The sequence below is a fragment of the Orycteropus afer genome, unplaced genomic scaffold, assembly GCF_000298275.1.
Source record: "Orycteropus afer afer isolate SDZICR_OR568_19922 unplaced genomic scaffold, OryAfe1.0 scaffold00804, whole genome shotgun sequence".
Taxonomy (NCBI): domain Eukaryota; kingdom Metazoa; phylum Chordata; class Mammalia; order Tubulidentata; family Orycteropodidae; genus Orycteropus; species Orycteropus afer.
Genome location: NW_006922391.1, coordinates 459944 through 487362, shown reverse-complemented (window position 1 = coordinate 487362; position 27419 = coordinate 459944). Strand labels below are relative to the sequence as shown.

At 40.2% G+C, this 27419-nt stretch overlaps 1 protein-coding gene across 1 annotated transcript in view; it reads left to right on the top strand.

Moving 5' to 3' along the window:
* Window positions 1–27419, top strand: part of RAI14 (retinoic acid induced 14) — a 93300-nt gene that overhangs the window by 49803 nt on the left and 16078 nt on the right. The window contains exons 4-12 of the mRNA XM_007957831.2: window positions 5570–5634; window positions 15230–15287; window positions 16689–16759; window positions 19809–19915; window positions 20841–21019; window positions 21229–21257; window positions 22665–22751; window positions 23802–23888; window positions 26627–26681. Of these exons, the coding sequence (XP_007956022.2) occupies window positions 5570–5634; window positions 15230–15287; window positions 16689–16759; window positions 19809–19915; window positions 20841–21019; window positions 21229–21257; window positions 22665–22751; window positions 23802–23888; window positions 26627–26681 (738 nt within the window). The remainder of the gene's footprint in view (window positions 1–5569; window positions 5635–15229; window positions 15288–16688; window positions 16760–19808; window positions 19916–20840; window positions 21020–21228; window positions 21258–22664; window positions 22752–23801; window positions 23889–26626; window positions 26682–27419) is intronic.

The window sequence follows — 27419 nt, the reverse complement described above, 5'->3', positions numbered from 1 at the left end:
GCTGTGACCAAGCAGTGACCACAACCTTGCCCCTTGTCAGCTCTACTATACACCTGGGAATTCTGATCATTCACATAAACTTATAGGACCATTGCATTGTGACATTTTTGTGCTTATATTTAATTGCTGATTATATGTTGGAGTGACTTGCCCACAATTTTTGTTTTCTTTGTATGTTATCTATACAGGCAAGGTACTGTGCTGTACTCCTCTATTCACTAGTTGACAGCACTTACACACTCACCACCTGTCTCCTTTCCTGTTGTCAGCCTCTTGTATGTCCTTGCTGACCCTGGCAAACAGAGCCTGTTCCAGGTTTAAACATTTTCATGTATACTCAAAAAATATTTTCTAAGTCACACATAATTAATACTATCTGTTTTGGTTACCTAGTGCTGCTCTAACAGAAATACCACAAATGGGATGGCTTGAAGAAACAGGTCTTTATTCTCTTACAGTTTGGAGACTTTAAGTCCAAGTTCAAAGTGCCAGGCTATAGGGGCTGGTTGAAAGCCCCTCAACCTTGGGCTTCAGCTCTGCCTCCTGCTCTCAGCCCACTGAAGCTTGAGGCTTTTCTTCACTGAGACAGCTTCTGGCTGCTGAGGCTGACAAGCCCAAGGTTGACAAGTAAAAAGGCACACACAGTCCTCATGTTACCAAACCACACGGCAGACCATTCATTCAAATCCGTTGAAAGTCCCAAGGTCTACAGAGCATGGCAGGCTGCTGAACAACAACTCAAACTACACGCAGGGTTCAAGTGTGCCATAAGCTAGCTACTGTTCTCCAAGGCTTCTCCTTATATCCAGGAAGCAGACTGTATCCCTAAGGCAGCTACTCAGCTGCTCACAGTAGATTCAACTATGGCATTGATTACCAGTCTCACCATGGGGAATATTACATCCAGCTGCCAGGCACTCAAGTAGGCCCAGCCAAGGTGACACACAAACTTAACTACCACACTATTATATTAATTCTTCCCTATTTCTTCAAGGACCTTAAAAATTGAACAGTCATTGTCTGAGGTGGTTTGGAGAAGGGTACTCTGTGTCTGGGGCTACTGGGCCATCCTACCTCAAATCTCAGTAATAGTATTATGAACATACACCTATAATGGTCCAAGATTCTTGACTTATGAGTAAAACAGTTGCACTGAGTTGATTCCTACTTTTGTTAACCCCACATGTGCCAGAGTAGAGCTGCGTTCTATGGAGTTTTCGGTGTCCAAGTTTTTGGAAGTCAGATGCCAAGCCCTTCTTCTGAAGTGTCCCTGGATGGATTCAAACCTCCAACCTATTGGTTAGCAGCCAAGCATGATAACCATTTGTACCATCCAGGGACTCTGGCTTGTAAATAGTACTGACACTTTTACCTGCAAGTAAAACTTTGTGGAATGCACTAGAATTAGAGTTGCCCTTTTTATTTGCCTATAGGGAAATTGCTCTGTGATATTCTAGATAAAACCAGATTGTATGGAAGCCAGACTTAATGCATCATTTCATTACAGCAAGATTCTGTCACTAATAAAATATATTGTGTCTAGCATATTTCACATTTGGAGAGAGAATTTTGTTTTAATGTTAGTAGTGAGAGACATCTCACTTCAGTGTAATAGTGTCCAGGGAATGATGTGTCATTTGGATTTTGAGACTGTTTTAAGTGAAAAATACTTTTCTGCTGCTGGTTAGGAAAACACATCCCAGAGCTAGGGAATAAAAGAAGTTCACTTCTCCAGAAGTACAACAACTTACTTCCACGTATGACTAGAACATTTGAAGCAAAATGGAAAGCCTATTATTTACATTAAGTTTTTATTTAAAATTCCCCTACCATGTTGTCTTTGGAGAACGTTGCAGTGTTTTCAAATGGGGGCTGTTGATGTCGAATAGCTTTTGTCTGTGGCACAGACAAAAACTAATGCATTGCATACATGGTATGAACAATGTCTAACTTACCATCAGGATGTGTTCCAGAAGGTCATTTGTAACGCAATTGCTTAAAATTCTTAAGTGTGCTTGTGTTTAGAACCAGTGGGATGAATGAAGGTCAAGGTGCAAGCTAGCTCACCAAAGCCTACTTCATTATTAATATAACTGACCCCCTACTGTTAAGTGTTCTACATCCCCTGAAGAGGGAAATCTCCCAGGGTATACAAGGGGAGAGGAGGTAAAGATCTTTGTCTTCCAAGGGTCCGTTTTGCTTCATTTCCTAATCCTAGGCATTGTTTTGCTTTTAGTATGGCAGAGAAGGATCCCTGTCCCTCTAAGTTCTGCCCACTCTAAAGCACTCCCCTCACACATACTCTTTAAATTTTGACTTGGCCAAATGCAAGATCCAGTTGTGCCAAAAGCTCGAGACCTTTGTCAAGGCTTCTTCTTATATACTAGAAGTAGATCACATCCACAAGGCAGCTACAAAGCTGTTCACAGAAGAATCCACCTAGAGTTGATTACCAGTCACATCATGGGGAATAACTACATCCAGGCCCAGCCAAGTTGATGCACAACCTTAACTACCCCAGTGTTATAACTCTTTAATTTAAAAATATGATGTTTCTTAGCCATGTGTTGTTGTTAAGTGCTGTCGAGTTGGTTCTGACTCATAGTGACCCTATGTACAACAAAATGAAACACCTCTTGGTTCTGCACCATCCTCACAATTATTGCTATGCCCATCGTTGCAGCCACTTTATTGATCCATTTTGTTGAGGGTCTTGCCCTTTTATGCTGATATCCTACTCCAGGGAATAGTCCCTTCTGACAACATGAGAGACCAGGTCTAGCCATTCTGGCTCCTAAGGAGCATTCCAGCTGTACTTCTTCCAGGACAGATTCGTTTGCTCTTGCAAACCATGGGATTTTCGGTATTGTTTGCCAGCACCACAATTCAAAAGCATCAGTAATTCTGCAGCAGATTTGCCTAGTGCGGTATGTCATTTGATTTCTCGACTGTTGCTTCCATGGGTATTGATTGTGAATCCAAGTCTGATTAGTGGATTTGTAGTTAGTGAGAATAATTCCAAGAGAATGAAAACAATTCAGAAAGGAGAAATGATATTTTGGGACTGGGCCACCATATAAAAGAAGTTGTTCCTCTAAGTCAGTCGTTCTCAGCTGGGGGCTAAGAACCCCCAGGTAACATCTGGCAATGTCTGAAGATAATTTTGATCATCACAACTAGATATCTAGTGGCTAGAGGCCAGAGATGCTGCTTAACATCTTAAAATGTACAAGACAGCCCCTATAGCAAAGAATTATCCAGTTTAAAGTCAACAGTGCTAAAGTTGAGAAATAATGCTTTAAGCTATGTCCCAAAGTGTAGACTGTTTACACATGTTACATGGATGGGAGTGGAGTACAGAGGGAGTATCTTGGTTACATAGTTTGGGAGATGCAGGATTTATGAGTTCACTAGGTGTACTGGGTTGGCTGGTAGTGGTACCTATGGTTCCCATACCTCTCCCAACTCCAGCCACTTGAAATTAACATACCCTCTGCTTCAAATTGGAGTCCCTGGGTGACTCATCTGGCTGACATGCTCACAGCTAACCAAAAGGTTGTCTGTTGGATTCCACCCAAAGGCTCTTCAAAGAAAGGCCTGTGATCAGCTTCTCAAAAATCAACCCTGAAAGCCCTGTGGAGTGCAGGCCTACTCAGACACGCATGGTGTCACCAGGAGTCTGAATTGACTGGCTGGCAACTGGTTTGGGTTCTGCCTCAAATTCACAAGTATCTATAGAGACCCTACTATGCGCCACCTATGTTTTTGTAGGCTCGGGATATGGCAAGGAATAGGAAAGACAACTGCTGTCCTCATTGAGCTTGCATTTTAGTGAGGAAAAAAAAACAATTAACTACATAATTTGTGTGTGTGTGTGTGTGTGTGTGTGTAGAGAGAGAGAGAGGCATGAGAAGGAATCTTAGGAGGTGCTAGATGCTATGGGGGGAAAAAAAAAAGCAAGGAGTTGGGATGAAAGCATTAGGAAAGAACTGGAATTTTAACTGCGGAGTTCAGGAAAGGCCTCATCCAGAAGGTGACATTTTGGTTAACATCTGAAGGAGACGAGGGAGCTGGCTTTTTGGTTATCCTAGGAAAAGAAATCCAGGCTAGGCAAAGAGCAGTGGCAAAGGCTCTGGGGTCTATTAGCCACACTCCTGCTCTTTAGGCTGCCCCTAGACACTTCTTCCATAGAAATTCTGTAGGCTCATTATAGATGGAAGAGGTGTGGCCAGAATGCTCCTTGGAAGAGAGAATGGCCAGACTTTGTCTCACATACTTTGGTCGTGTTGTCAGAAGAGACCATTCTCTGGAGAAGGATGTCATGCTTGGTAGGGTGGAGGGTTGATGAAAGAGGGGAAGGCCCTCAACAAGATGGAGTGACACAGTGTCTGCAGCGATGGGCTCAAGTACAGCAAGGATCATGGAGCTGGCGCAGGACCAGGTGGTGTTTCGTTCTGCTGTGCATAAGGTTCCTATGAGTTGGAGATGACTCGACGGCACCCAACAACAACAAACATAGATGAGGCGGTTGGGTGTAGCATTAAACCAGTTGTCCTTAGGTTGACTCTAACTCACGGTGACCTCATGTGTGTCAGAGCAGAACTGTGCTCCATAGGGTTTTCAATGGCTCATTTTTCAGAAATAGATTGCCACGCCTTTCTGAGTGGACTCAAACCTCCAAACTCTTGGTTAACAGCCAAGCACATTCACTATTTGCATCATCCAGAGATTCCAAGTATAGCATTTAAAGGAAAAAAAAAAAAAACCTCATTGCTGTCGAGTCGGTCCCAACTCAGTGACCCCTCCTTGGGTTTCTGAGGCAGTATCTCCACAGATGTAGATTGCCCAGTCTTCCTTCTGAGGAGTGCCTGGTGGGTTTGAACCACCAGTCTTCTGGTTAGCAGTCAAATGCCTTAGGCATTATGCCACCAGAGCTCCCAGTATAGCATTAGGGTTTCCTAAATTTGACCACAGAAATGTCAAATCCATCATACTGGAGTTGTATTCTAGTAAAGAAATGCTACTTTGATAGTGTTTTATTGTTGTTTTTACAACTCTTTCCCTCCTACATGTGAACTTTGAGAATCTGCAAAGTCCAGGTAATTTCCGTTCAGGGGCTTAGAGCATATTTGGAAGAGAGAAAAATGACAGGTCAAAAGTAGTCAGTAAAACACAAGTAAACATCTTTAAGCAAATAGGTCTTTGGTATTTTCTTTGCTGGCCTGTGGGCTGGGCTGTCTTTTTTGGGTTCCCAGGCATGGGGTGGCCCTGCCTGGTATGGATGGGATATTGGCCATATTGATAGCTGTAAGAAGAACTTGAACACACCACAAAGCTATAGCCTAGAACTTAACTGTGCCCCAGGAGAGTGGCACTTGGGGCGGTCTGTGAATCTTATCTGGTGGATGGAGTGTTTGCTGCTCCCCACCTTACTTCTGAAGAGCAACAATTCCTTCTTTGTTGGAGAACATTTTATTTCCGCATAGTTGTCTTCATTACGGAGATAAGAAAGAGATTAAAAATGTGTGGTCTTTTTTTTCCCCCAATTTTCTTTTTCAAACCCCTTTAGGACACAGCGCTTTGCACCTCGCAGCCAAGAACAGTCATCATGAATGCGTCAGGAAGCTCCTTCAGGTAAAGTAGTGACAACTTAAACTTGTAAATGTGTCATTTTCAAAAGTTTAAACTAGTGTTTTCTGAGAGAAGAAATGCCCCCTCCCACCATGCACACTCCTTTAAACACTATCCCCGAACCGTGGGTTTCCTAAGAAGCTTCTTTACTGAAATGACTTCCCAGAAGATTGTTTCCACAGACTCTGTCTTCCTGGAACCCAGACTTTTCCTCCCCTTCACTTAGCCCTTCTTTTTATTTCCTGAAAGATTGTGCCTCCTAAATAAGCCCATTTTTCAAACTCTTTTGTGCTGTTGGGAGACTTTTGATGACCACTGCCTTATCTTACTGTCATTCTCTCTTTAAATTGTTCGTAGAATGCAGCCACTAAAATTTCAATCACTATTTCCTTGAGTGTAACGTGATGGGCTTATAGTTCTTGGTTTTTGTTGAAGTGCTTGGTTTTATCCTTCTTTATCATTTTAAGTCAACTCCTGGGTTCAGTAACCTTGCCAGGAAGTTTACGATGATCCTTGAAAATGACAGCTTTCATAAATTCTTAAAGATGAGTATTTCTTAAACTCCCAATAGCGGTCTGTACAGTGACCCCCAGCTGTTGGCATCCAAAATGTAAGCTGGCTGTTTTCAGGAACAGCATGGAGCAATGAAATATGTGTTGGGAGGCCTGTGTTCTGTTTAACCGTTGTCTCCGCCTTCCCAAGCACTGTTTGGGAGCGAGCATCTTGCACTAATTTGCCTTTGCAATTTTAATGAAGAAATGTGGTCACATTCTTCAACTTTTCATGCTCTGTGGATCACACAGCTTCTTGTCTTGCATTACATGATGCAAGCTACCACCAATGCTAGGAATGCTTAACCTTAGCAGGTCTTTGAAGCTAAATTCAAGACAAATACGTGCACTCCTGTGGTGCTGCCTTATGTGACTTCCTCCTGAAAACAGTGAAAAGAAAACTTTCCTTATCTGCCTCCTCTGGGACCATGCACTTTGGATAAATGACAACAGTGACTTGCTCAAGTGCCCCGCCTCCACACCCTCAGTCTGGCCTCAATTACTTTTATTTATTTGTGTTTTAAATCTCCAATCCCCTCCCTGTTTGGCTCTGCAGACTTTGCATCTGGCTCTGATTTGAAAGAAGACTTAACCTGACAAGCTGGAAATCCTCATGGGCAAGGACCAGATATTCTAGCCTCTAATGTAATTTTATATCTGGTTATGCAAATGGTTGGTTTTTTTCTGGAATCTTTGTAGCTCTTAAACAGTTCCTTGCACTGTTCTAAAATTAGGCCAAAGCATGGTAAGTTGGAACTTGATCTCCATTCTTCTCACCACTGAAGGGCAGACACTTCACTCTCAGGTGGCCTGTTCTTGCCTCCCCTAATTTCCACCTGGTCAACACTGTTCTCTCTGGGTAGTTGTTAAAACAGAATTCTTCAAAAGAGCACAATGCCCAAGGCAAAATACTATTTACTAATTAGCCAGACTATTGTTTGACTTAAGGAGATCTAGTGGCGTAGTGCCTAAGGCACTTTGACTGCTAACCAGAAAGCTGGTGGTTCAAACCCACCAGCCACTCCTCAGAAGAAAGGTTGGGCAATCTACTTCCCTAGTGCTACTGCCTTGGAACTCCAAGGAGGGGTCACTATGAGTGGGATCCAGATCCGACTCACGGCACATAACAACAACAACATTGTCTGACTTAAAGGTGACTTTTAGGAGACCCAGACTTTGTCTCACCTACTTTGGTCATGTTGTCAGAAGGGACCATTCCCTGGAGAAGGATAGCATGCTTGGTAAAGTAGAGCATCAGCAAAAAAATGGAAGACCCTCCATGAGTTGGACTGATACAGTGGCTACAACTATGGGCTCAAGCCTAGCAAGGATTGTGAGGATGGCGCAGGACTGGGCAGTGTTTCGTTCTGTTATACATAGAGTCTCTATGAGTCAGAACCAAATAGACGGCACCTAACAATTAGAACAACTGCTGAGTCTCATGGTTCAAAAGATCACCTCAGGGCAGAGGCCGGGGTGGGTCACCCCCACCTCCATGGAAACCAGAATCTGGATTCCAGGAGAATTAACTCCTGGATTAGATGATTAGATGTTCAAACCCACCCACGGGTACTTCCAAAGACAGACCTAATGATCTGCTTCCAAAAGGTCACAGCCTTGAAAACCTTAGGGAGCAGTTCGACTGTGTAACACGTGTCAGCTCAGCAGCAACTAACAACAGCGGCATCCCCTTACCACACACCCTCTGCATTTACTGAGCTCTCTGGGTCTTTGCTCTCACTGTCTGCTGGAGATACTTCCCTTCTCCATTTTAAAGTTCTGCCTCCTCTAGGCAATGAGCACAAATAGAGTCTTGTGAGAATCTTCAAATTCAAATGAACTGGATGACCATTATTCCTCCCACCCTTTCTCCTAATAAGTATTTCCTGGGCACTACGTACTGTGTCAAGCATTGAGTATACACTCACGAACAACATAACGCCTATTCCAAATGTATAGAGGCAAAAGTTTATTAGTGGTTACCAGGGGAGGAAGAAGAGGGAAAAGGGAAGTTGTAGCTTAAGGAAAGGGTAATGAAAAAATTGGGAAATGAATAATGGTGATGGTTGCAGAGCATGGTGAATACAGTTAATGTTGCTGAATTGTGCACATAAAAATGATTGAAATGGCCAATGTGTTGTTGCGCATATCTCACCACAATTTAAATACTGCAGAGCACTAAGGAACTCTCTCCTTATAAGATGGCAGTGCTCAGGGCAGGCCTTACTGAGGCGGTTATTTGGTGCCGTCCAGTTGTCTTTCAAATTTCTTGGCATAGCCAAGTGAGTACCTCCAGCAGGGCATCCTTACTGAGGAGGAGGTATTTAAACTGAACTGGAAAGGATGCCTAAGGGGAAAGCATTCTAAACAGATGAGACAGCAAGGACAAGGCCTAGGGTAGGACAAAGGCCCTGGTCAGGGAAGGAAGAAAGCCAGAGAGAGTGGGGCTAGGGCATGCAAGTGAGGAGGAGAGGGCCCAGAATGCAGGGACTGGGTTTCTTAGGGCCGGTAGTCATGATAGGTGGACTGTAGTTAATTCTAACTGCCATGGGCACCTGTGAGACTTATAAACAGGAAGTGACATTCACAGTTAAAGAAGATTACTCCGCTGTTATACAGAGAATTGATTAAAGGGTGAAACAGTGGAACTAAGGAGACCCATCAGGAGGCGATTGGAACCCACCAGCTGAGAAGTGCTGGCTTAGACTAGGGTGGTAGTAGCTGTGCTAGGGAAAAATGTTCTGTAGAGACCCTTTTATCAGTCCTAAAACAAGACAAAAAGACATCCACGTAAGGGAAACCATCACCATGTACCCAGTATAGAGACTAGTGGAATCCGCTGAATCACAGTCATGTCGTTGTTGTTAGGTGCCAAATAATCTGAGAAACTGGACTATATGAAGAAGAGCACGGCATCAGGATTGGACAAAGACTCATTAACAACCTGTGATATGCAGATGACACAACTTTGCTTGCTGAAAGAGAGGATCACTTGACAAATTAATAATGAAGATTAAAGACTTCAGTCTGCAGTATGGATTACATCTCAACATAAAGAAAATTTTGTACATAAGGGTGCTATGTACAAAAGCTCCAACTCATAGCACCCTTATGTACAAAAGAGTAAAACACTGCCTGGTCCTGTGCCAACCTCACAATCCTTGCTATACCTGAGCCCATCATTGTAGCCACCATGTCAATTCATCTTGTTGAGGGCCTTCCCCTTTTTCATTGACCCTCCACTTTAGCAAGCATGATGTCCTTCTCCAGGGAATGGTCCCTTCTGACAACATGGCCAAAGTAGGTGAGACAAAGTCTGGCCATTCTCTCTTCTAAGGAGCATTCTGGCTGCACTTCCTTCCAGGACAGATTTGTTAGTTCTTTTAGCAGTCCACGGTACTTTCAGAAGTCTTTGCCAACACCACAACTGAAATGCATCAACCCTTCTTCCATCTTCCTTGTTCATTGTCCAGCTCTCACATGTATATGAGGCAATTGAAAATACCATGGCTTGGGTTAGGTGCACCTTAGTCTTCAAGAAGACATATTTGCTCTTGAGGACTTTAAAGAGGTCTTTTGCAGCATATTTGCCCAGTGCAGTATATCATCTGATGTCTTGACTGCTGCTTCCATTAGTGTTGACCATGGAACCAAGTAATAGGAAATCTTTAAGAGCTTCAATCTTTTCTCCATTTATTGTGATGCTGCATATTGGCCCAATTGTGAGAACTTTCATTTTCTTTATGTTGAGATGTAATCCATACTGCAGACTGAAGTCTTTAATCTTCATTATTAATTTGTCAAGTGATCCTCTCTTTCAGCAAGCAAAGTTGTGTCATCTGCATATCACAGATTGTTAATGAGTCTTTGTCCAATCCTGATGCCATGCTCTTCTTCATATAGTCCAGTTTCTTGGATTATTTGTTCAGAATACAGATTGAATAAGTATGGTGAAAGGACACAATCCTGACGCACTCCATTCCTAATTTCAAACCATGCAGTATCCCCTTGTTCTGTTCCAATGACAGCCTCCACAGGTACCTGATGACCACAATCAAGTGTTCTGGAATTCTCATTCTTTGAACTGTTATCCATAATTTGTTATGATCCACACAATTGAATGCATTTGCATAGTCAATGAAACACTAGTAAACATCTTTCTAGTATTCTTTGCTTTGAGCCAAGATACATCTGACATCAGCAATAATATCCCTCATTCCATGTCCTCGTCTGAATCCAGCTTGCATTTCTGGAAGTTCTCTGTCTATATAATGCTGCCATCATTCTTGAATTATCTTCAGCAAAATTTTACTTGCATGTGATATTAATGATATTGTTTGATAATTTCTGCATTCTTTGGAAGGGGTACAGATATGGATCTCTTCCAGTCAGTTGGCCAGGTAGCTGTCTTCCAAATTTCTTGGCATAATCTAGTGAGTGCCTCTCGTGCAGCATTCGTTTGTTGAAACATCTCAGTTGGTATTCCATCAATCCCTGGAGCCTTGTTTTTCACCAATTCCTTCAGTGGAGCATCAACTTCTTCCTTCGATACCACTGGTTCTTGACCATATGCCACCTGCTGAAATGGATGGATATCAACCAATTCTTTTTGGTACAGTGACTCAGTGTATTCCTTCCAACTTCCTTTGTCAGGCTTTCTAAAGTCATAGTGTTCGTTATATATGATAGAGAACAAAGAAAATCATCACAAGATCACAATTCGTGGTAGATTGATTAATCGCTGTTGCAGGGATGACCACAGAAGCTGGAAAGGACCGTGATTGGAATACATACATAATTGCAGGTTAAAAAAGTTACAGGATTAGTTCTGGGATTTTGATTACCTGCCTTACATTGTGGTTGAGGTATGACTTACGATCAAGCAACTCTGAGTCATATTCAAGGAAGTTACAAGACAATATCAGAACCCCAACCTTGATAACAACTTCAATAACAGCTTCTGATTGTCAAGAACATGCCCAGGTTAGTTCCCTAGTTCTTTGTGTGAGCACCTTTCTACATACTAGTTAATCTACTTTTAACCACATTCTTCCTGAAGACAAATTGCCACTCCTTGGGCTTGCCCCAGACTTGTCTAAGCATAGCCACATTGTTGAATTCAAATGGAATCTGAATTTATGTCAAGACTCAAAATGGAGTTGGGGTCCCACTGTAGATCACAGCCTTCCACAAACCAAGTGCTTTAGAATTTAAGCTCCATACAGAGAGGGGATAAGGGGAGATCGAGGATACATTTTAGAGGAAGAATTGGCAGGACCAGGTAGTAGATTAGATGGGGGAGGAAGTGAAGAAGAACTTAGAGATTGACAGTTTGGGGCCTGTTAACTAGTTTGATGATGGTGTTATGGTGTTATTGGCAGAGACTGGAAAGAGTTGGGAACATTAGGTTGGGCATGAGTGAGGAGAAACCAAGTTTTGGCTGTGCTGTGTTTGAGGTGCTTGTGAGATACCAGGGTGGAGATGTGTAGGCAGCAGTGGGCTATTAAACCAACTGCTTAGAGATGATATCTGTTGTGTATAGGCAGGAATGCAAGCTGTAGCCCAGTCTGTCTCAGTTTGAAACCGAGCTCTGCTACTTACTGTGAAATGGGTGAATTACTTCTTTGTGCCTCAGTTTCTTTTTTTGAAAATGGACTTAATCGTACTAAGTAGGCTTGTTAACTGTCTTAAAGGAATTCTTTGAACATTGCCTGGTAGAGAACAGCTCGTGCTTATTAGGTGTCATCAATCTAGTTCTGAGTCATAGTGACCCTGCCTGTGTACAACAGAATGAAACATTGCTCAGTCCTGCATCATCCTCACAGTGATGCGATGTGTGAGGCCACTGTTGTAGCCACTGTGTCAGTCTGTCATTGAGGGTCTTCCTCTTTTTCACTGACTCTCTACTTTAACAAGCATGATATATTTCTCCAGGAATTGTTCCTTCCTGATAACATGTCCAAAGTATGCCATCCTCACCTCTAAAGAGCATTCTGGTTGTAGTTCTTCCAGGATGCATTTGTTTCTTCTGTCAGTCCATGGTATATTCAATATTCTTAGCCAACACCACAACTCAAATGCATAAATTCTTCTTCAAACTTCCTTATTCATTGTCCAGCTTTAGCATGCATATGAGGCAATTGAAAATACCATAGTTTGATCAGGTACACCTTAGTCTTCAAAGTGATATCTTTCCTCTTTAACACTTTAAAGAGATCTTTTGCAACAGATTTGCTCAATGCAATATGGTGTTTGATTTCTTGGCTGTTCCTTCCATGGCTGTTGGTTGTGGAGCCAAGTGAAATGAAATCCTTGACAACGTCAATCTTTAGAAAAGATTATCATTTATCATAATGTTGCTTATTAGCCCAGTTGTGAGGCTTTTTGTTTTATATTGAGTTGTAATCCATATTGAAAGCTGTAGTCTTTGATCTTCATCAGTAAGTGCTTCAAGTCCTCTTCACTTTCTGCAAGGAAGCATGTGTGTCATCTGCATATCACAGTTTCATGAATCCTGTTCCAATCCTGATGCTGTTTCTTCTTCATATAGTCCAGTTTCTCAGATTATTTGTTCAGCATGCAGATTAAGCATAGTGAAAGGGTAAACAACCCTGACACACACCTTTCCTGATTTTAAGCTATGCAATGTCCCCTTGTTCTGTTAGAAGGACTGCCTCTTAGTCTACATACATGTTCCTCATGAGCACGATTAAGTGTTCTGGAATGCCTATCTTTGGCAGTGTCATCCATAATTTGTTAAGATCCAAACAGCTGAATGCCTTTGCATAGTCAATAAAACATGGGTAAACATCTTTCTGGTATTCTTTGCTTTCAGCCAAGATCCATAAGACATCAGCGATGATAATCCACTTTCTAGGTCTTCTGAATCCAGCCTGAATTTCTGGCAGTTCGCAGTGAATGTATTCTGCAACTGTTTTTTTAGCAAAATTTTACTTGAGTGTAGTATTAATGATATTGCTTGATAATTTCTACATTCTGTTGGATCACCTTTCTTTGGAATGGGCACAAATATTTATTTCTTTGGTTAGCCGGGTAGCTAGCTGCCTTCTGAATTTCATGGCATAGACAAGTGAGCACTTCTAGTGCTGCATCTGTTTTTTGAAACATCCCATCATCAATACCTGGAGCCTTGTTTTTCATCAGCATCTTCAGTGCAGCTAGGAATTCTTCCTTTAGTACCATTGGTCTTGATCATATGCTACCTCTGGAAATGTTTGAAAGTTGACTAGTTCTTTTTGGTCCAGTGACTGGGCACTCCTTCCATCTTCCTTTGATGCTTCCTGCATCATTCAACATTCTAGGCATAGAATTCTTCAGTATTGCAACTCGAGCCTTGAAATTGTTTCTTTGTTTCCTTCAGTTTGAGAAATGAACATCAAGTGTGTTCTTCCCTTTTGGTTTTCTATTGCAGTTTCTTTGCACATTTCATTATAGTACTTTACTTTGCCTTCTCAAGGTACCCTTTGAAATCTCCTGTTCAGATCTTTTACTTCATCATTTCTTCTCGTCGCTTTAGCTAGTGTACATTCAGTAGCAGGTTTCAAACTCTTTTCTGGCATCCAGTATATGATAAATAATACTTACATAACGTATATTATTGTTGTTTGTTAAGGTACACATTTGTGAGTTATCACCTTCTAGATGGTATTTCAAGCTACGGGTGCAGACAAGATCACCGAGGAAGAGAGCTTGGAGAGTGAGGAGGCAGGATCCCAGTACTGAGCACTGAGAAAACCCCCTTCCCAAAGTTTTGCATTTGGTGCATTTGGCTATGGGTCCTTGGGTGGTGCTAACTGGAAGTGCCTTTGAAGAAAGCCCTGTCAATCTACTTCTGAAAAATCAGCCATTGAAACCCCTGTGGAGCACAGGTCTTCTCTGACACACATGGGGTCACCATGAATTGGGAGTCAAATCAGTGGCAACTGGTTTGGTTTTGGGTATTTTTAGGAGGAGAAGAGGTTAGAGCAGTGGGAGGAGAATCCGGGTAGGATGAGCCAGAGTTCTAGGAGTTGAGAGACGGGAGTGCTTGGAGGAGAGGATTGATACAAAAAAAAAAAAAACTCACTGCCATTGAGTTGATTCTACTCATAGCGACTCCTCCTTGGGTTTCCAAGGTGGTATCACTACGGAAGTAGATTGCCCAACCTTCCTTCCGAGGAGTGCCTGGTGGGTTTGAACCACCAGACTTCTGGTTAGCAGTCAAATGCCTTAGGCACTACAACACCAGAGCTCCTAGGGGTTAATAAGTTGTTGTTGTTGTTGTTGTTGTTATGTGCCATTGAGCTGGACCCAACTCATAGCGACCCCTCCTTGGGTTTCCGAGGCAGTATCACTATGGAAATACATTGCCCAACCTTCCTTCTGAGGAGTGCCTGGTGGGTTTGAACCACCGCCTTCTGGTTAGCAGTCAAGTGCCTTAGGCACTACACTACCAGAGCTCCCGTGGTTAAGAAGAGGAGGATACATATTTCCTTATCCTTGGAAACATGGTGGCTTTTGGTGACCTTGACTAGGGCCAGTTCTGGGAAGTCTTTAGGGCAAAGACCCACTGGATTTAGGCATGTAGGGACATGATGATTGTGTAGACAAGAGAAAGGTAATTTTGTGAAGGGAAACAGAATTATAGCAAGAAATGGGAGAGAATGTGGGATCAAGGTAGGAGCTTGTAGACCATGTTTGTTGGCTTGTGGGAATGATCCAGTAGAGAGGGAGAGAGTATTGATGCAGGGAGAGGAAGGGACAAGTGAAGCAGCAAAGCTGTAACTGTTTCCCTGTGTCTTGGTTACTTGGAGATGAGTCTCCCGTGGTCCAAATATGAGATTGTGGACACCTTGGATTGTAGAACTGGGCTTATTTGTTTGTATAGCCTCTCTAATATATAGCATCATGTCTTTCAGGAAAAAAGATGAGCTGAATCAAATGTGTGCAGTTTATTTGACATTTTATTTAAATATTTATTATATTTATTTTACTTAAAAACATTTTATTTAAAAAACACTGTGTTTTTATTTCTTTATGTCTTGCAGTCTAAATGCCCAGCTGAGAGTATTGATGGCTCTGGAAAAACAGCTTTACATTATGCAGGTAGCTTTCATTCCCTTATTTGTTGTCTCTGTAATGAGAAAAAACAAGTTTTCACTTTCCTATTCAAGCTATTAACCTGACTGTACTATTCCTGCTTTCATTCTCTGTTGTCATTCCTAGACATTCCCATTATATTCGATTTAAAAAACACCTAAAGTTTTACCAAGGAATTGAGCTGTCAGAGTCCATGCTAGTGGATCCTCCCTTCATCACAAATTGTATTAAAGTAGTCCAGAGAGGCTGAGATCACCCACCCGCAATGCGACACTGTGTGGTAGAAAAGAGAGTCTACTCCATATGCCAGCTGTGTTGTTTGGAAATCTGAACTTCCCTTCCTTGGTCATTACAGACCCCAGCTGCTCCACACAGCCTTTTCTCTTATCCCCATTCACCCAGGGTTGGGTCAGCAGGCACTGGCCCCTTGTCTGTTTCTTACATACCATAATCCAATGGAACAACTCATGAACTCCAGGGAAAGGACTATTGTTAAGCTAGCAGGAAAAAAATGGATACAAGGTCCAAGAGGGTCTCCATGCAGAGCGTCAATGCCCCTAGTGGACGTGCTTACCTTCCTGAGAGCAGAGAGCAAATGTTCACACTCTCTCTACCTGGGAAGTACTACTGAGCCTTCATCTTCTAAGGCCTTTCATTGACCTCACCATGTGGACATGAAAGATTACATCATGCCTCCTGAAGCTTAATCAGTATTGGACTCCAGATGATCTCTCTTGGTTGGGCTGGTCAGTGCCCACTCATTGGCCTCAGGTGGGGTCCAGCTTTCAGGAGCCAAGACCAAAGGCTAAATTGTGTATTGCAAGAGGGTTCCACACCTTGCAGGAATACACCTAGAATTCATCAACTGCCTGCTGCCAGTCATTGCAATTATCTTGGTTATTGTATTTTACCTAATTTAAAGTTCTTGTCTAAACTAAGAGATAATCCCAAGCATTTGTAGATTTCAGGTAATACGTGATGCAGACTTTTGATTTGGGGATGGTTATTAACGTCAGTCAATTTCATTTGTTTTGCTTTACTGTCTGTCACACAGCATCAAATGGTAAGACTCTGACATTGAACTCTGGGATGATTAGATTTACAAATTTCTTTTATTGTTAATTATCAAAACAACTAAGTCCAACTAAAAGCTAAACCGTGTTTGCTTATAAGCAACTTGCAGTTACTAGCTTTAGGATTAGATAACTCTGAAATTAAGCAATAATTTTAAAAACTTCTTGCCCAACTTTAAACTCAACTTGCCCAACACTATTTCTCTTCAATGCAATTAGAGTGAATCCATACAGGCTGAGCAGGATATGACATTTGCTTCCTAGATGTGTTTGACACCCCAGATTGTGAGAATAGCTTTATATTCACTGTGGTGTTTGTGTTTCCTTCCCTCAGCTGCACAGGGCTGCCTTCAGGCTGTGCAAATTCTCTGTGAGCACAAAAGCCCCGCAAACACGAAGGATTTGGTAAGTACCAAGTGGAGGCACATGCTGGTTTGCAAAGCACTGTGGGATACTTTTGAGAATCTATTGTTGTTAGGTGCCATTGAATCGATTTCAGCTCATAGTGACCCCATGTGACAGAACAGAACTGCTCCATTGGGTTTTCTGGGCTGTAATCTTTACAGGAACAGATGCCAGGTCTTTCTCCCATGCAGCCATTTGGTAGGTTCAAACCATCCAACCTTTTGGTTAGCAGCCAGGCACTTAACCATTTGTACCACCGGGGCTCCTTCACAAAGGCTTCAGAGATGGACATATTTGGCAAAATTATGTTGCTTTTCAACATAGAGTCTGTTCTGCAAAACGGATTTTTATAATATTCCCCGTTTGTCCTTAAACCATTACAGACACATTGGAATATGCACTTCCTCCTGTATATATATTTCTGAAACGTTCTTCCATCAACTTAGATATTAAATACTAAACCAAAACCAAAAACCAAACTCACTGCCATCGAGTCATTTCTGACTCATAGTGACCCCCCATTGGGTTTCTGAAGCTGTAAATCTTTACAGAAGTGATCACCTCATCTTCCTTTTGAGAAGCAGCGGTGTAATGAAGATTAATTACTTGATTTTTAAAAAATAAATCTAATTAGAAGTTCTCTTTTTTTTTTTTTTTTCCCTGCATCCCATGGAAATCTCCTGACTAGGTAACCCAACTTTGAACATCACTTTGTAGTCTATTTTAAGCTCACAGACTATTTTGAGAAGAAATTTACATGTACCTAAGGCACTTGACTGCTAACCAGAAGGCTGGTGGTTCAAACCCACCAGCCACTCCTCAGAAGGAAGATGGGGCAATCTACTTCCATAGTAATACTGCCTTGGAAACCCAAGGAGGGGTCGCTATGAGTCAGATCCGACTCAATGGCCCATAACAACAGCAACATCCTATTTCCTTAAGGATACAAAGGACACTTGGTGGTGCAGTGGTTAAGTGCTTAGCTGCTAAGAGGAAGATCTATAGTTCAAACCCAAAAATGGCTTTTCTTCTGTGGAAGGAAGACCTGGTCATCTGCTCCCATAAAGATTAATGCCTCGGAAACCTTATAGGGCAGTTCTGTTCTGTCCTGTATGGTCATTATGAATCAGAATGCAATCGACAGCACACAACAACAATCAGACCTACTTCCCAGATTATAGTTCATGCTGTAGCCTGGGAATTGACAAGCATATGTATACATATGGGGATACTGTGAAGCAGATGTATAAAATCCCTAAATAAATTCACTCTGCCTGATGCTCAGTGCTTTATAACTAGGAAAGAGTGTAACATCACAGAGATAATTTCTTAGAAATTTGTCTCACATTCTACTTTAAAAGGAAGCCTAGTCATTAAGCAGCAATTGTATTATTAAAAACTGTGTTTTTAAATAACTGGATGTGTCATAACTTATCTTTTCCCTTTGCAAATTGGGATGCTTTTACTTTATAAATCGTTACCCACTCCATTTGTGGGGTCTATTCCAGGAGGGAACAGGATAACAGCTTTTCTTTATGGCTTCTGTCATTTTAAGAAAAGCCCCTCTCTCTAAGATTATGGAAATTTGTTGTTAAATGCTACTGAGTTGGTTGCAACTTACAGCAACCCAATGTACAGTAGGAAGAAACGCTGCCCGGTCCTGTCACGTTCTCACGATCACTGATATCTTTGAGCCCATTGTTACAGTCACTGTGTCAATGCATTTCCTTGAGTGTCTTGCTCTTTTTCACTGACCCTCTGTTTTACCAAGTGTAATATCCTTCTCCAAGAACTGGTCCCCCTGATCACATGTCCAGAGTACCTGAGACAAACTCTCACCATCCTCACTTCTAGGAAGCATTCTGGCTTGATTTCCTCCAAAAGAGATTTGTTTGTTCTTTCGACAGTTCATGGTTTATGGAAGTACTCACCCATATATTCTTTTCTTTTTGTTTTATATAATATGTTTAAATTCTTCATCTACCTGAGTTAGTTTATATGATCTAGTTTTCTTTTTTCCCAAATGGATTTTCAGTTTTCATTAACATACCAACCAGATGATTCATTCCATCTCTTTCTTTATCTAGTCATGTCTCAGTAATAGACCAATTTAAAAACAAACAAACATACTGCCATCGAGTTGGACCCAACTCATAGCGACCCTTTCTTAGGTCTCTGAGGTGGTATCATTATGGAAGTAGGTTGCCCAGCCTTCCTTCTGAGGAGTGGCTGGTGGGTTTAAACCACCAGCCTTCTGATTAGCAGCCTTAATGCCTTAGGCACTGCGCCACCAGAGCTCCTAACAGACCAATAGACTCTTAATTTATAAAACATAATGTAAATGAAGAGCCTATTGGTCTATCACTGAGACATGACTAGATGAAGAGAGAGATGGAAAGACTGATACATTTAATATGTTATGATAATCGTCAAGATTACAAAGGGGTCTCTGGGTGGTAGCAATGGTTAACATGCTTAACTGTTAACTGAAAGGTTGGCAGTTCACGTCCACTTAGAGGGGCCTTGGAAGAAAGTCCTGTTGATCTACTTCCCAAAAAATCAACCACTGAAAACCCTATGGAGCACAGCTCTGCTGTGACACACAGCTCACCGTGAGTCGGAGTGTACTGCGACTGCTTTAAGGTGGTGAGAGGATATGCAGTGGAGTGGCCGGGGACGTGGAGTTCACTGGTGCTCCTTGGAGGGCTGTGGGACCAAGTCTTTGTTTTCCTCCACAACCATCATGATAAACTTGACTTTATCCCTTATGCACGTAGTCTTCTACCATCTCTCATATCGTCACCCAGACTGAGTGATTGTCAAGGGAACACGCAGCCCAAGAGGCTCAGGTTCCTGGGGAAAAGCTAACAGTGCAACTGCGTAAGAAGAGTTGTGCCAAGATAGAACAGTGGCCCTGTAGGGATACAAAATATCATGGTGGATCAAATGTAAGAGCAGCAGTACAATGCAGGAATAGATGGAGAAAGGGCCTTTGCAACTCTGGGTTTTGGTGTCTGAGTTAATTCCTTCCTCTGAATTTGTTGCCTAGGATGGGAATATACCACTGATTCTCGCAGTACAAAATGGCCACAGTGAGGTCTGCCGCTTCCTTCTGGATCATGGAGCAGATGTCAATTCCAGGGACAAAAATGGAAGGTACCACCCAATCAATCAGACATGACGTCAGTGGTAACGTTCTCAGAGGCTCCTAAAACAATCACAAGTATATCTTCTTTTAAGTGATTGATTATAAAGTGGTTTGCTACTTTTTAAAAAATGTTTTGCCTTTGATAATCAAGAATCCCTTTTGACATTAAGAAAATGATTTTCCCAGACCTCGTGGGCATCATTGCTAACTGTGATGTGAATAGGCCATTTCCTGTGACTTGTCATACTACATAAGTTGTCATCCAATGTAGTATCACTCTGAGTAGATATAAGTGAACATATTGGTTGCTTTTTAAAAATAGTCTTAGCAATGTGTCAAATCAAAAAACCAAGCCCATCACTGTGCAGTCAATTCCAACTCACAGCTGCTCAGTATTTAGGTACTTTAAAATGCTTGAGGGGAGAGGACGAAAATTGTACCCATCATTGTGAATTTCATCATATTATGTCAAATAGTATCAAAGATATATATATTTTTTTTTTTGACTGAATGTGGTTTGTTTGATTTGATCTAAAGTTTTAGAAAGCCACCACCTAATTTCATCTTAAGGAGCTCTGGTGGTACAATGGTTAAGCACTCTGTTGCTAACCCAGATATTGCTTGTTTAAAGCCACCAGCAGTGCCACGGGAGAAGAGACCTGGCAATTTGCTCTGGTTAAGATTGCAACCCTGGAAACTAGGGGCGGTTCTACTCTGTGGTATAGGATCACCATGAGTTGGGATTGGCTCAACAGCCCACAACCAGAACAGCTTCATATTGATCACACTCCATTTTGGATTTCCCAGAAGATTAAGTGCAGTAAAGTTTTAGCTGTGCTGAATCTCCTTTTCACTGTTTTCAAGACAAGTGAACATGATTTCCCAGGAGAGAAATTTTATTAGTACTAATATGCTGTCTCCTTTTTCCCCTAGAACGGCTCTCATGCTGGCCTGTGAAATTGGCAGCTCTAACATCATGGAAGCCTTAATTAAAAAGGGTGCAGATTTAAACCTTGTAGATTCTCTTGGACACAATGCCTTATATTATTCCAAACTCTCAGAAAATGCAGGAATTCAAAGCCTTCTATTATCAAAAATCTCTCAGGATGCTGGTATGTGAAAGAAAATAGCCCGTGTTGTTTTAAATTTATCCACTTAATTTTCCCCAAAGGGTAAAGGAATGTGTGCAATATGATATATTTTATTATTCTTTTAAAAGATCTTAAAGAAAAATGAAGTGCTAGTGTCTGTGTGTCCCCACCCAAAATAGGTATGAGTCATTATGATTCTTACAGTTACATTTTTCACTTTTCCTCCACAGATTTAAAGACACCAGCAAAACCAAAGCAGGTATTTATCTTTGGGGGAAGTGACAATTTTTTTTCTTCTTCTTTGGTTGTGGGAATTTGAAAATGTTCATATGAAACCACTCTGTGGTCTAGTAGAACAGTGATACAGATTATATTGAAACTACCCTAGGACTGAAATGTCTTTGGAAGAAGAGATAGATTCATTGTAATAAGGTAGTAAATATTTCCTTAACGATTTACCCGATTTTAAGAGCATGTAACTTTAAATCTGCTACTTATATATCTTCTTCCAAAATATACTAATTCTTCCTACTGGTGTGAAAATATTTAATGTGACTTCAGCTCTGAGACTGAATAACAATATTTTAAATACTTGAAATATCACATGGACTACTGATCCACAGCCATGGAAATGTTAACACGTTTAATGAAAATAAGAGGCTTTTGTTTTGTTTTGTTTTTTTCCTGTTATTTTAATTGAAGCTTTTCTAAGATCTCATCTACTATTTTGCAGAGTTGAAACTGTTTGACAAGTTTGCCCTGTTATTTTGGAGTTTTTCCCAAACTTATATTTAGTTAATATCTATTTATTAATGATAAAACATATACTTGGCTGCTGTACTTTTTATTTATACATTAAAGTCCTTGAAAAAATTATAAAGAGTAAATACTCAACATGGAATTAATTAAATGCTAACTATGTTATGTATGTTGTTGTTATGTGCCGTCGAGTCAGCCCTGACTCATAGCGACCCCTCCTTGGGTTTCCGAGGCAGTATCACTACGGAAGTAGGATTGCCCAACCTTCCTTCCCAGGAGTGGCTGATGGGTTTGAACTGCCAGCCCTCTGGTTAGCAGGCAAGTGTCTTAGCCACTATGCTACCAGAGCTCCCACCAGCCACTCCTCGGAAGGAAGGTTGGGCAATCCTACTTCCGTAGTGATACTGCCTCGGAAACCCAAGGAAGGGTCGCTATGAGTCGGGGCTGACTGGAGGGCAAATAACAACAACAACAATGTTATGTATTTATTCATAACCTTCAGAGAGGAGGCTCTTCATTTTTCCTCCATAGTTATCTTCTTTAAATAAAGGGGATGTGGAGGAAATACCACCCCTTTGCATTACAGTGTAAAGCTAGACTGGGAATGTGTTCTGGGTTCTAAATTGTGGTGGATGACTCTTCATCCTTACTTGCCTGGTTCTGCACCACCAACTTCACCTGGTTTGTCCTATGTTTTTATTTTCCTGCAATTAAAGCATGGGCTGCTAGAAAAAACTTGGAGCATGCGTATTACTTATTTTTATGTTGGTAGCAGATTTCAGATCTTGATAAAGTAAGAAATGCATGAGTTGTTGAGGTGTTTCTTATTTGTTTGATGAAGCTACTTGCTCAGACTTTACTAACCTGACTAACCCACCTCCATTCTTTGGACTGTGATAACTTTCAGCATGATCAAGTCTCTAAAATAAGCTCAGAAAGAAGTGGAACTCCAAAAAAACGCAAAGCTCCACCACCTCCTATCAGTCCTACCCAGGTAAAAAATAAACAGTCAACAAACATAAAGCAACAAAGCTATAATTATGTCATTTGTGACTAGGTCAGAAAAAAGGAATAGGAATACTTTAGAACTGCCCTTAAATACATATTTCAATGTTTTGTTAATGGTTTTCAATTAGAAATTGTAACATGAAGAATCTTGATCATTAGTATGGAAATTACATTGACTCCTATTTGTCAAAACTAAAGAATTGAATGGTAGCTTTTTAAAAAACCTCAAGGAAATTTCCCAAAAACTTGACAGAATTTTTTTTTCCTTAAGATAATGAACTCCATTTTATTTTTAGTTGTTTATATTATGAGCTGGAGTAGGGGTGGGGATGGGTAGCATTTGAGGCAATTAGTTGAAAATGAATTTTATTTGATTTCTGAAACCATTGCTAAGGTGTATTTGCCTTTCTAGTTACATTTAAGATTGGGTAACATTAAAGTAGTTTTCATTTCTGTACTCACAGCGACTACTGCATAGAGGAGGAAGCACCAAATCCATAAAGTAGCTAATGAAAACAGGCGGGGCCTAGTTAAAAAACCATAAGCCCCAAACAGAATAACCATTATTCAGATGGTAGTAATAAATAATTTAAATTCATTTCAGCATATTTTCAAACCACTGCAATAGAAGTTTTTAGATTTTCAAAATTGACTCTAGTTGATGTTGAAGGAAAGTTATTTTGTTATACCCTTCCAGCTTTCAAAAAGTGTGTGAGGTAGCTGAATTGCATTTGAAAGGATGTCATCCTTGAACTAATGGAAGGTAAAAGAGGAGGCCTGGTGGCACAGCGGTTACACATTTGGCTACTCACCAAATGGTGGGTAGTTCAAACATACAATAGTCTGCTTCCGTAAAGATTTCAACCTTGGAAACCCTATGCATCAGAATTCGACTTGATGGCAATGGGATTGATTTTGGTTTAAAGATAATTACTGTTAGGTCTATTTACATCACTTAAATAGGTTGGTTCTTAATAGTGATGAAAAGGCTTTGAAGAAGCGTTCTTTATTGATGGTTTTCATTTTGTTTTTCTAGTTGAGTGATGTGTCTTCCCCAAGATCAATAACTTCAACACCACTTTCTGGAAAGGACTCAGTATTTTTTACAGAACCACCCTTCAAGGTAGTATATCTTTTCTGTGTTCAGTTTTGCTACTGAACTTTACGATACACGACATAAATTTGTTTAATTTATACAACACTGGGAGAAACAGAACATGTACCTGGGTCACTGCTTTACCACCTTGTCACCAAGAAAGACCCCTTGAATATTTTTCCTAGCATGGACCCCATAAAGAAAAGAGTAGGGTGAGCAAGTTATGTTGTTAATGATAATTAGTTTTCTTCATTTAAAAAAAAAAAAAACAAATATAACAACTTGCCTTATAACAGGTTTAACCCACATTGAGTTGGTATAATGCCAATCAAAAGAAAAGTAGCTTTTTCTTTTTCTCTGAAATCATAACTGAAAAGTAATTGTATATTTTTAATTAAAGTTGTTTTCTGACTATAGGTAATGGGTATTTATTGTAGAAATTTCCAAAAATTTCAGAAAATCTTCATTCTACCTTTGAGGATTCATTAGGGTTCTAAAGGTAGTTGCTAAGTATTTTAAGGAAGTGGGAGTATATTTCAATTCACCATCTGCTTACCTAACAACTGCTAGGAAAGTGTACTTGGAAAGAAAGTAAAAGTTGTAGTTGTTAAAATGAAATGTTCCAAATATATAATTACTTTCCTCCATCTAAGAATTTGTTGTTGTTGTTGTTGTTATTTGCCATCAAGTCTAAGAATTACTAAAGATAAATTCCTTTTAACTTGGCTGCATATTGATCTGAACAATTATCTATCATCTTATCATTTCCTTCACTTCAACTAGACTTTATTATTAAATTCTTAAGATGAGTATGTATGTAAGGCAAGGCAAAGAATTTATGTTGTTTCTATTAATATCCTAGTATCTTCTACTCTAGTTGTGGCACAAATTAAGTAATGCATTCCAAAGAATAATACCACAAATTATGATTTTTAGAAGTAGACCATAGAAGAATTTCTTTTCTAAAACAAAATAAGATATAAATGACACTTATTTAGAATGGCTAAAGTTAGAAAAGGAGGGCTACCTGGTAGCACAGTGGTTAAATACTTGGCTGCTAACCTAAAGGTTGGCATTTCAAACTCCCCCAGCAGCTCTGCAGGAGAAGACCTGGTAGTCTGCTTCTATAAAAATCACAGCTAAGAAACTCTTATGGGGCAGTTACACCCTTCCACATGGGGTTGCTATGCATTGGATATGACAGCATCTAACAACAGTTAGAAAGACTAAAAGTGCCAAGTTTGGCAAGAATGTAGAGGAAATAGAACTCTCACCCTCTGCTAGTAGGACAGTAAACTAGTACAGCAGCTTTGGAAAGTGGTTTGGTAGTTACTTTAAAAGTTAAACATCTGCCTTCCATATATGATCTGGTCATTCTACACACAAGTATTTACTCGAAAGAAATGAAAATGTATGCCTACATAGAATCTTACACACATTGTTTATAGCAGCTTTATTCAGAAGACTGCAAAAGCAAAAACAACACAAATGTCCATCAATAAGTGAATGAATAAACAAAATGAGGTATATCCAGATAATGGAATACTACTCAGCAATAAAAAGGGACAAACTGCTGTATAAGCAACATCAAATGTGAATCATCATGGTAAGTGTAAGAAGGCAGACACAAAAGAGTCCTGATAATCATTCCATTTATAGGAATTCTAGAAAATGGGCATGAGAGAGCAATGGTTGCCCAGGAGGGTGGTGGATGGTGATTGGCTATGATGCCTTTTAGAAGTGATGGTAAGATGGTAAATCAAGATATTTTGTGATGTTGGTTTCACACTTGTATATGTCAAACCTCCTTCATTGTATTGTAAATACAATGAAGGGATAAAACTGAGTGTGCTTAATGTAGTTGGAAAATAAAAATAAATATTTTTTTAAGTGAAAGAAGAGCTTTTTGTAAAGATAAAGACTTGCCAAAAATAAGCTACTTTATGTTTAGTATTTAGACCTTCACAAAATGTTCTTTTTACTGAAAAATGATCTCTCTTATCATTGCCTGTGGCTCATGTAGATGAAACACTAACTTCTGGCAAGTCACTGGATATTATCTTTCTTCTTAAAAATAGGTATTTACACATTTCATTTTGAAATGAGAGAATGGCTTTGAAGGTACAAGAACTTTTGCAATATATTAACAGATATTCAGGGGTAAAAGATTAGAAGAAATCTTTAGGGCATCAGTTGTTGGTCCAGGAGCATAAAAATGTTTATTCCTTTGTAAAATTATCTTAATCAGCAAGTCTTATTTATTATCTTTTCTCTTAGAAAGATTAATAAACAGTTAATAGCAGGTAAATGATAAAGCTAAAAAATACACTTTTAATATATTTTAACCAATGTATAAACTAAATGGTTATAACTCCTAGTTTTCATCATAATAGGAATATTTTCCTATTTCGAGTTTCAGATAAACAGACTCCATAGTGATTAGGTAAAATTATTGCAATCTTAAAATATATCTCTATCATACTCATGAAATTTCTGAAAAATATTTGGAGAGTACACTCTCTAGAGGTTCTCATATTTTATAATTTAATTATCTTTAATAGATAACTGTCACTTTTATTCACTTGTAGTTTAAAATATCATATTCTTAAGATTTTCTAGGTTTTTTTTTTTTTGTTTTGTTTTGTTTTTTTGATAGGGTAACACCAACTCTTTTCTGTGTTAACACACAGAGGAAAATCTACTTGAGTCTTCTGTCCATAGTACAGTGAGGAATATTCTTTTAAGTCATGTTTGTGTTTCAACAGGCTGAGATCAGTTCAATCCGGGAAAATAAAGACAGACTAAGTGACAGTACCACAGGTAAGAGGAAGGGGAACCTGCCTATGTTCCTTTGACCAACTTCTCATCAGTGTCCATTTACCGAGAGCCAAAGCCAAGCAAGTAGGGAGCTCAGAGGACTAATGTGTCATCACAGGGTTGCCAAGAGCAGGCAGGCTGACACACTCCATACTTCAGGGACCCTTAACCTGGAATTGAAGATGTCTCTGAACCTGGATGTGAAAAAATACATCTCTATTTTCATTTAGCAGCTCTGATGGCGTAATGCTTAAACACTCGACTGCTAACCAAAAGGTCGGCAGTTCAAACCTACAGTAATTCTGTGGGAGAAAAGACGTGGAGATCTGTACATTATAGCTTAGCAAACCTTATGCAGCAGTTCTGTTCTATCACATGGGGTCACTGTGACTCAGCATCAACTTAATTTCATACAACAGCAACTTGTCACCAACGAAATTTTTGCATTTCCTTCAATTATTAGTATAGACAACTAACTCTAGTGGTATTAACAGTCCAGTGACTTTGTCACCAAGAGAATTCACAGATAATTTCATATCTTGCAGTTATTGCAGGTATCTTGAAATATCATTTATAAAATCACTACTGAAAATATGGTAATTAGATCTGCATCTAGATCTTGTTATTTGACGTGTTACAAAATACAGACTTAAATGATGATATTGTTGTTGTTATTTGGTGCCATCAAGCTGATTCCAACACACAGTGACACTATGACTATAGCCTACATATTTTATCTTT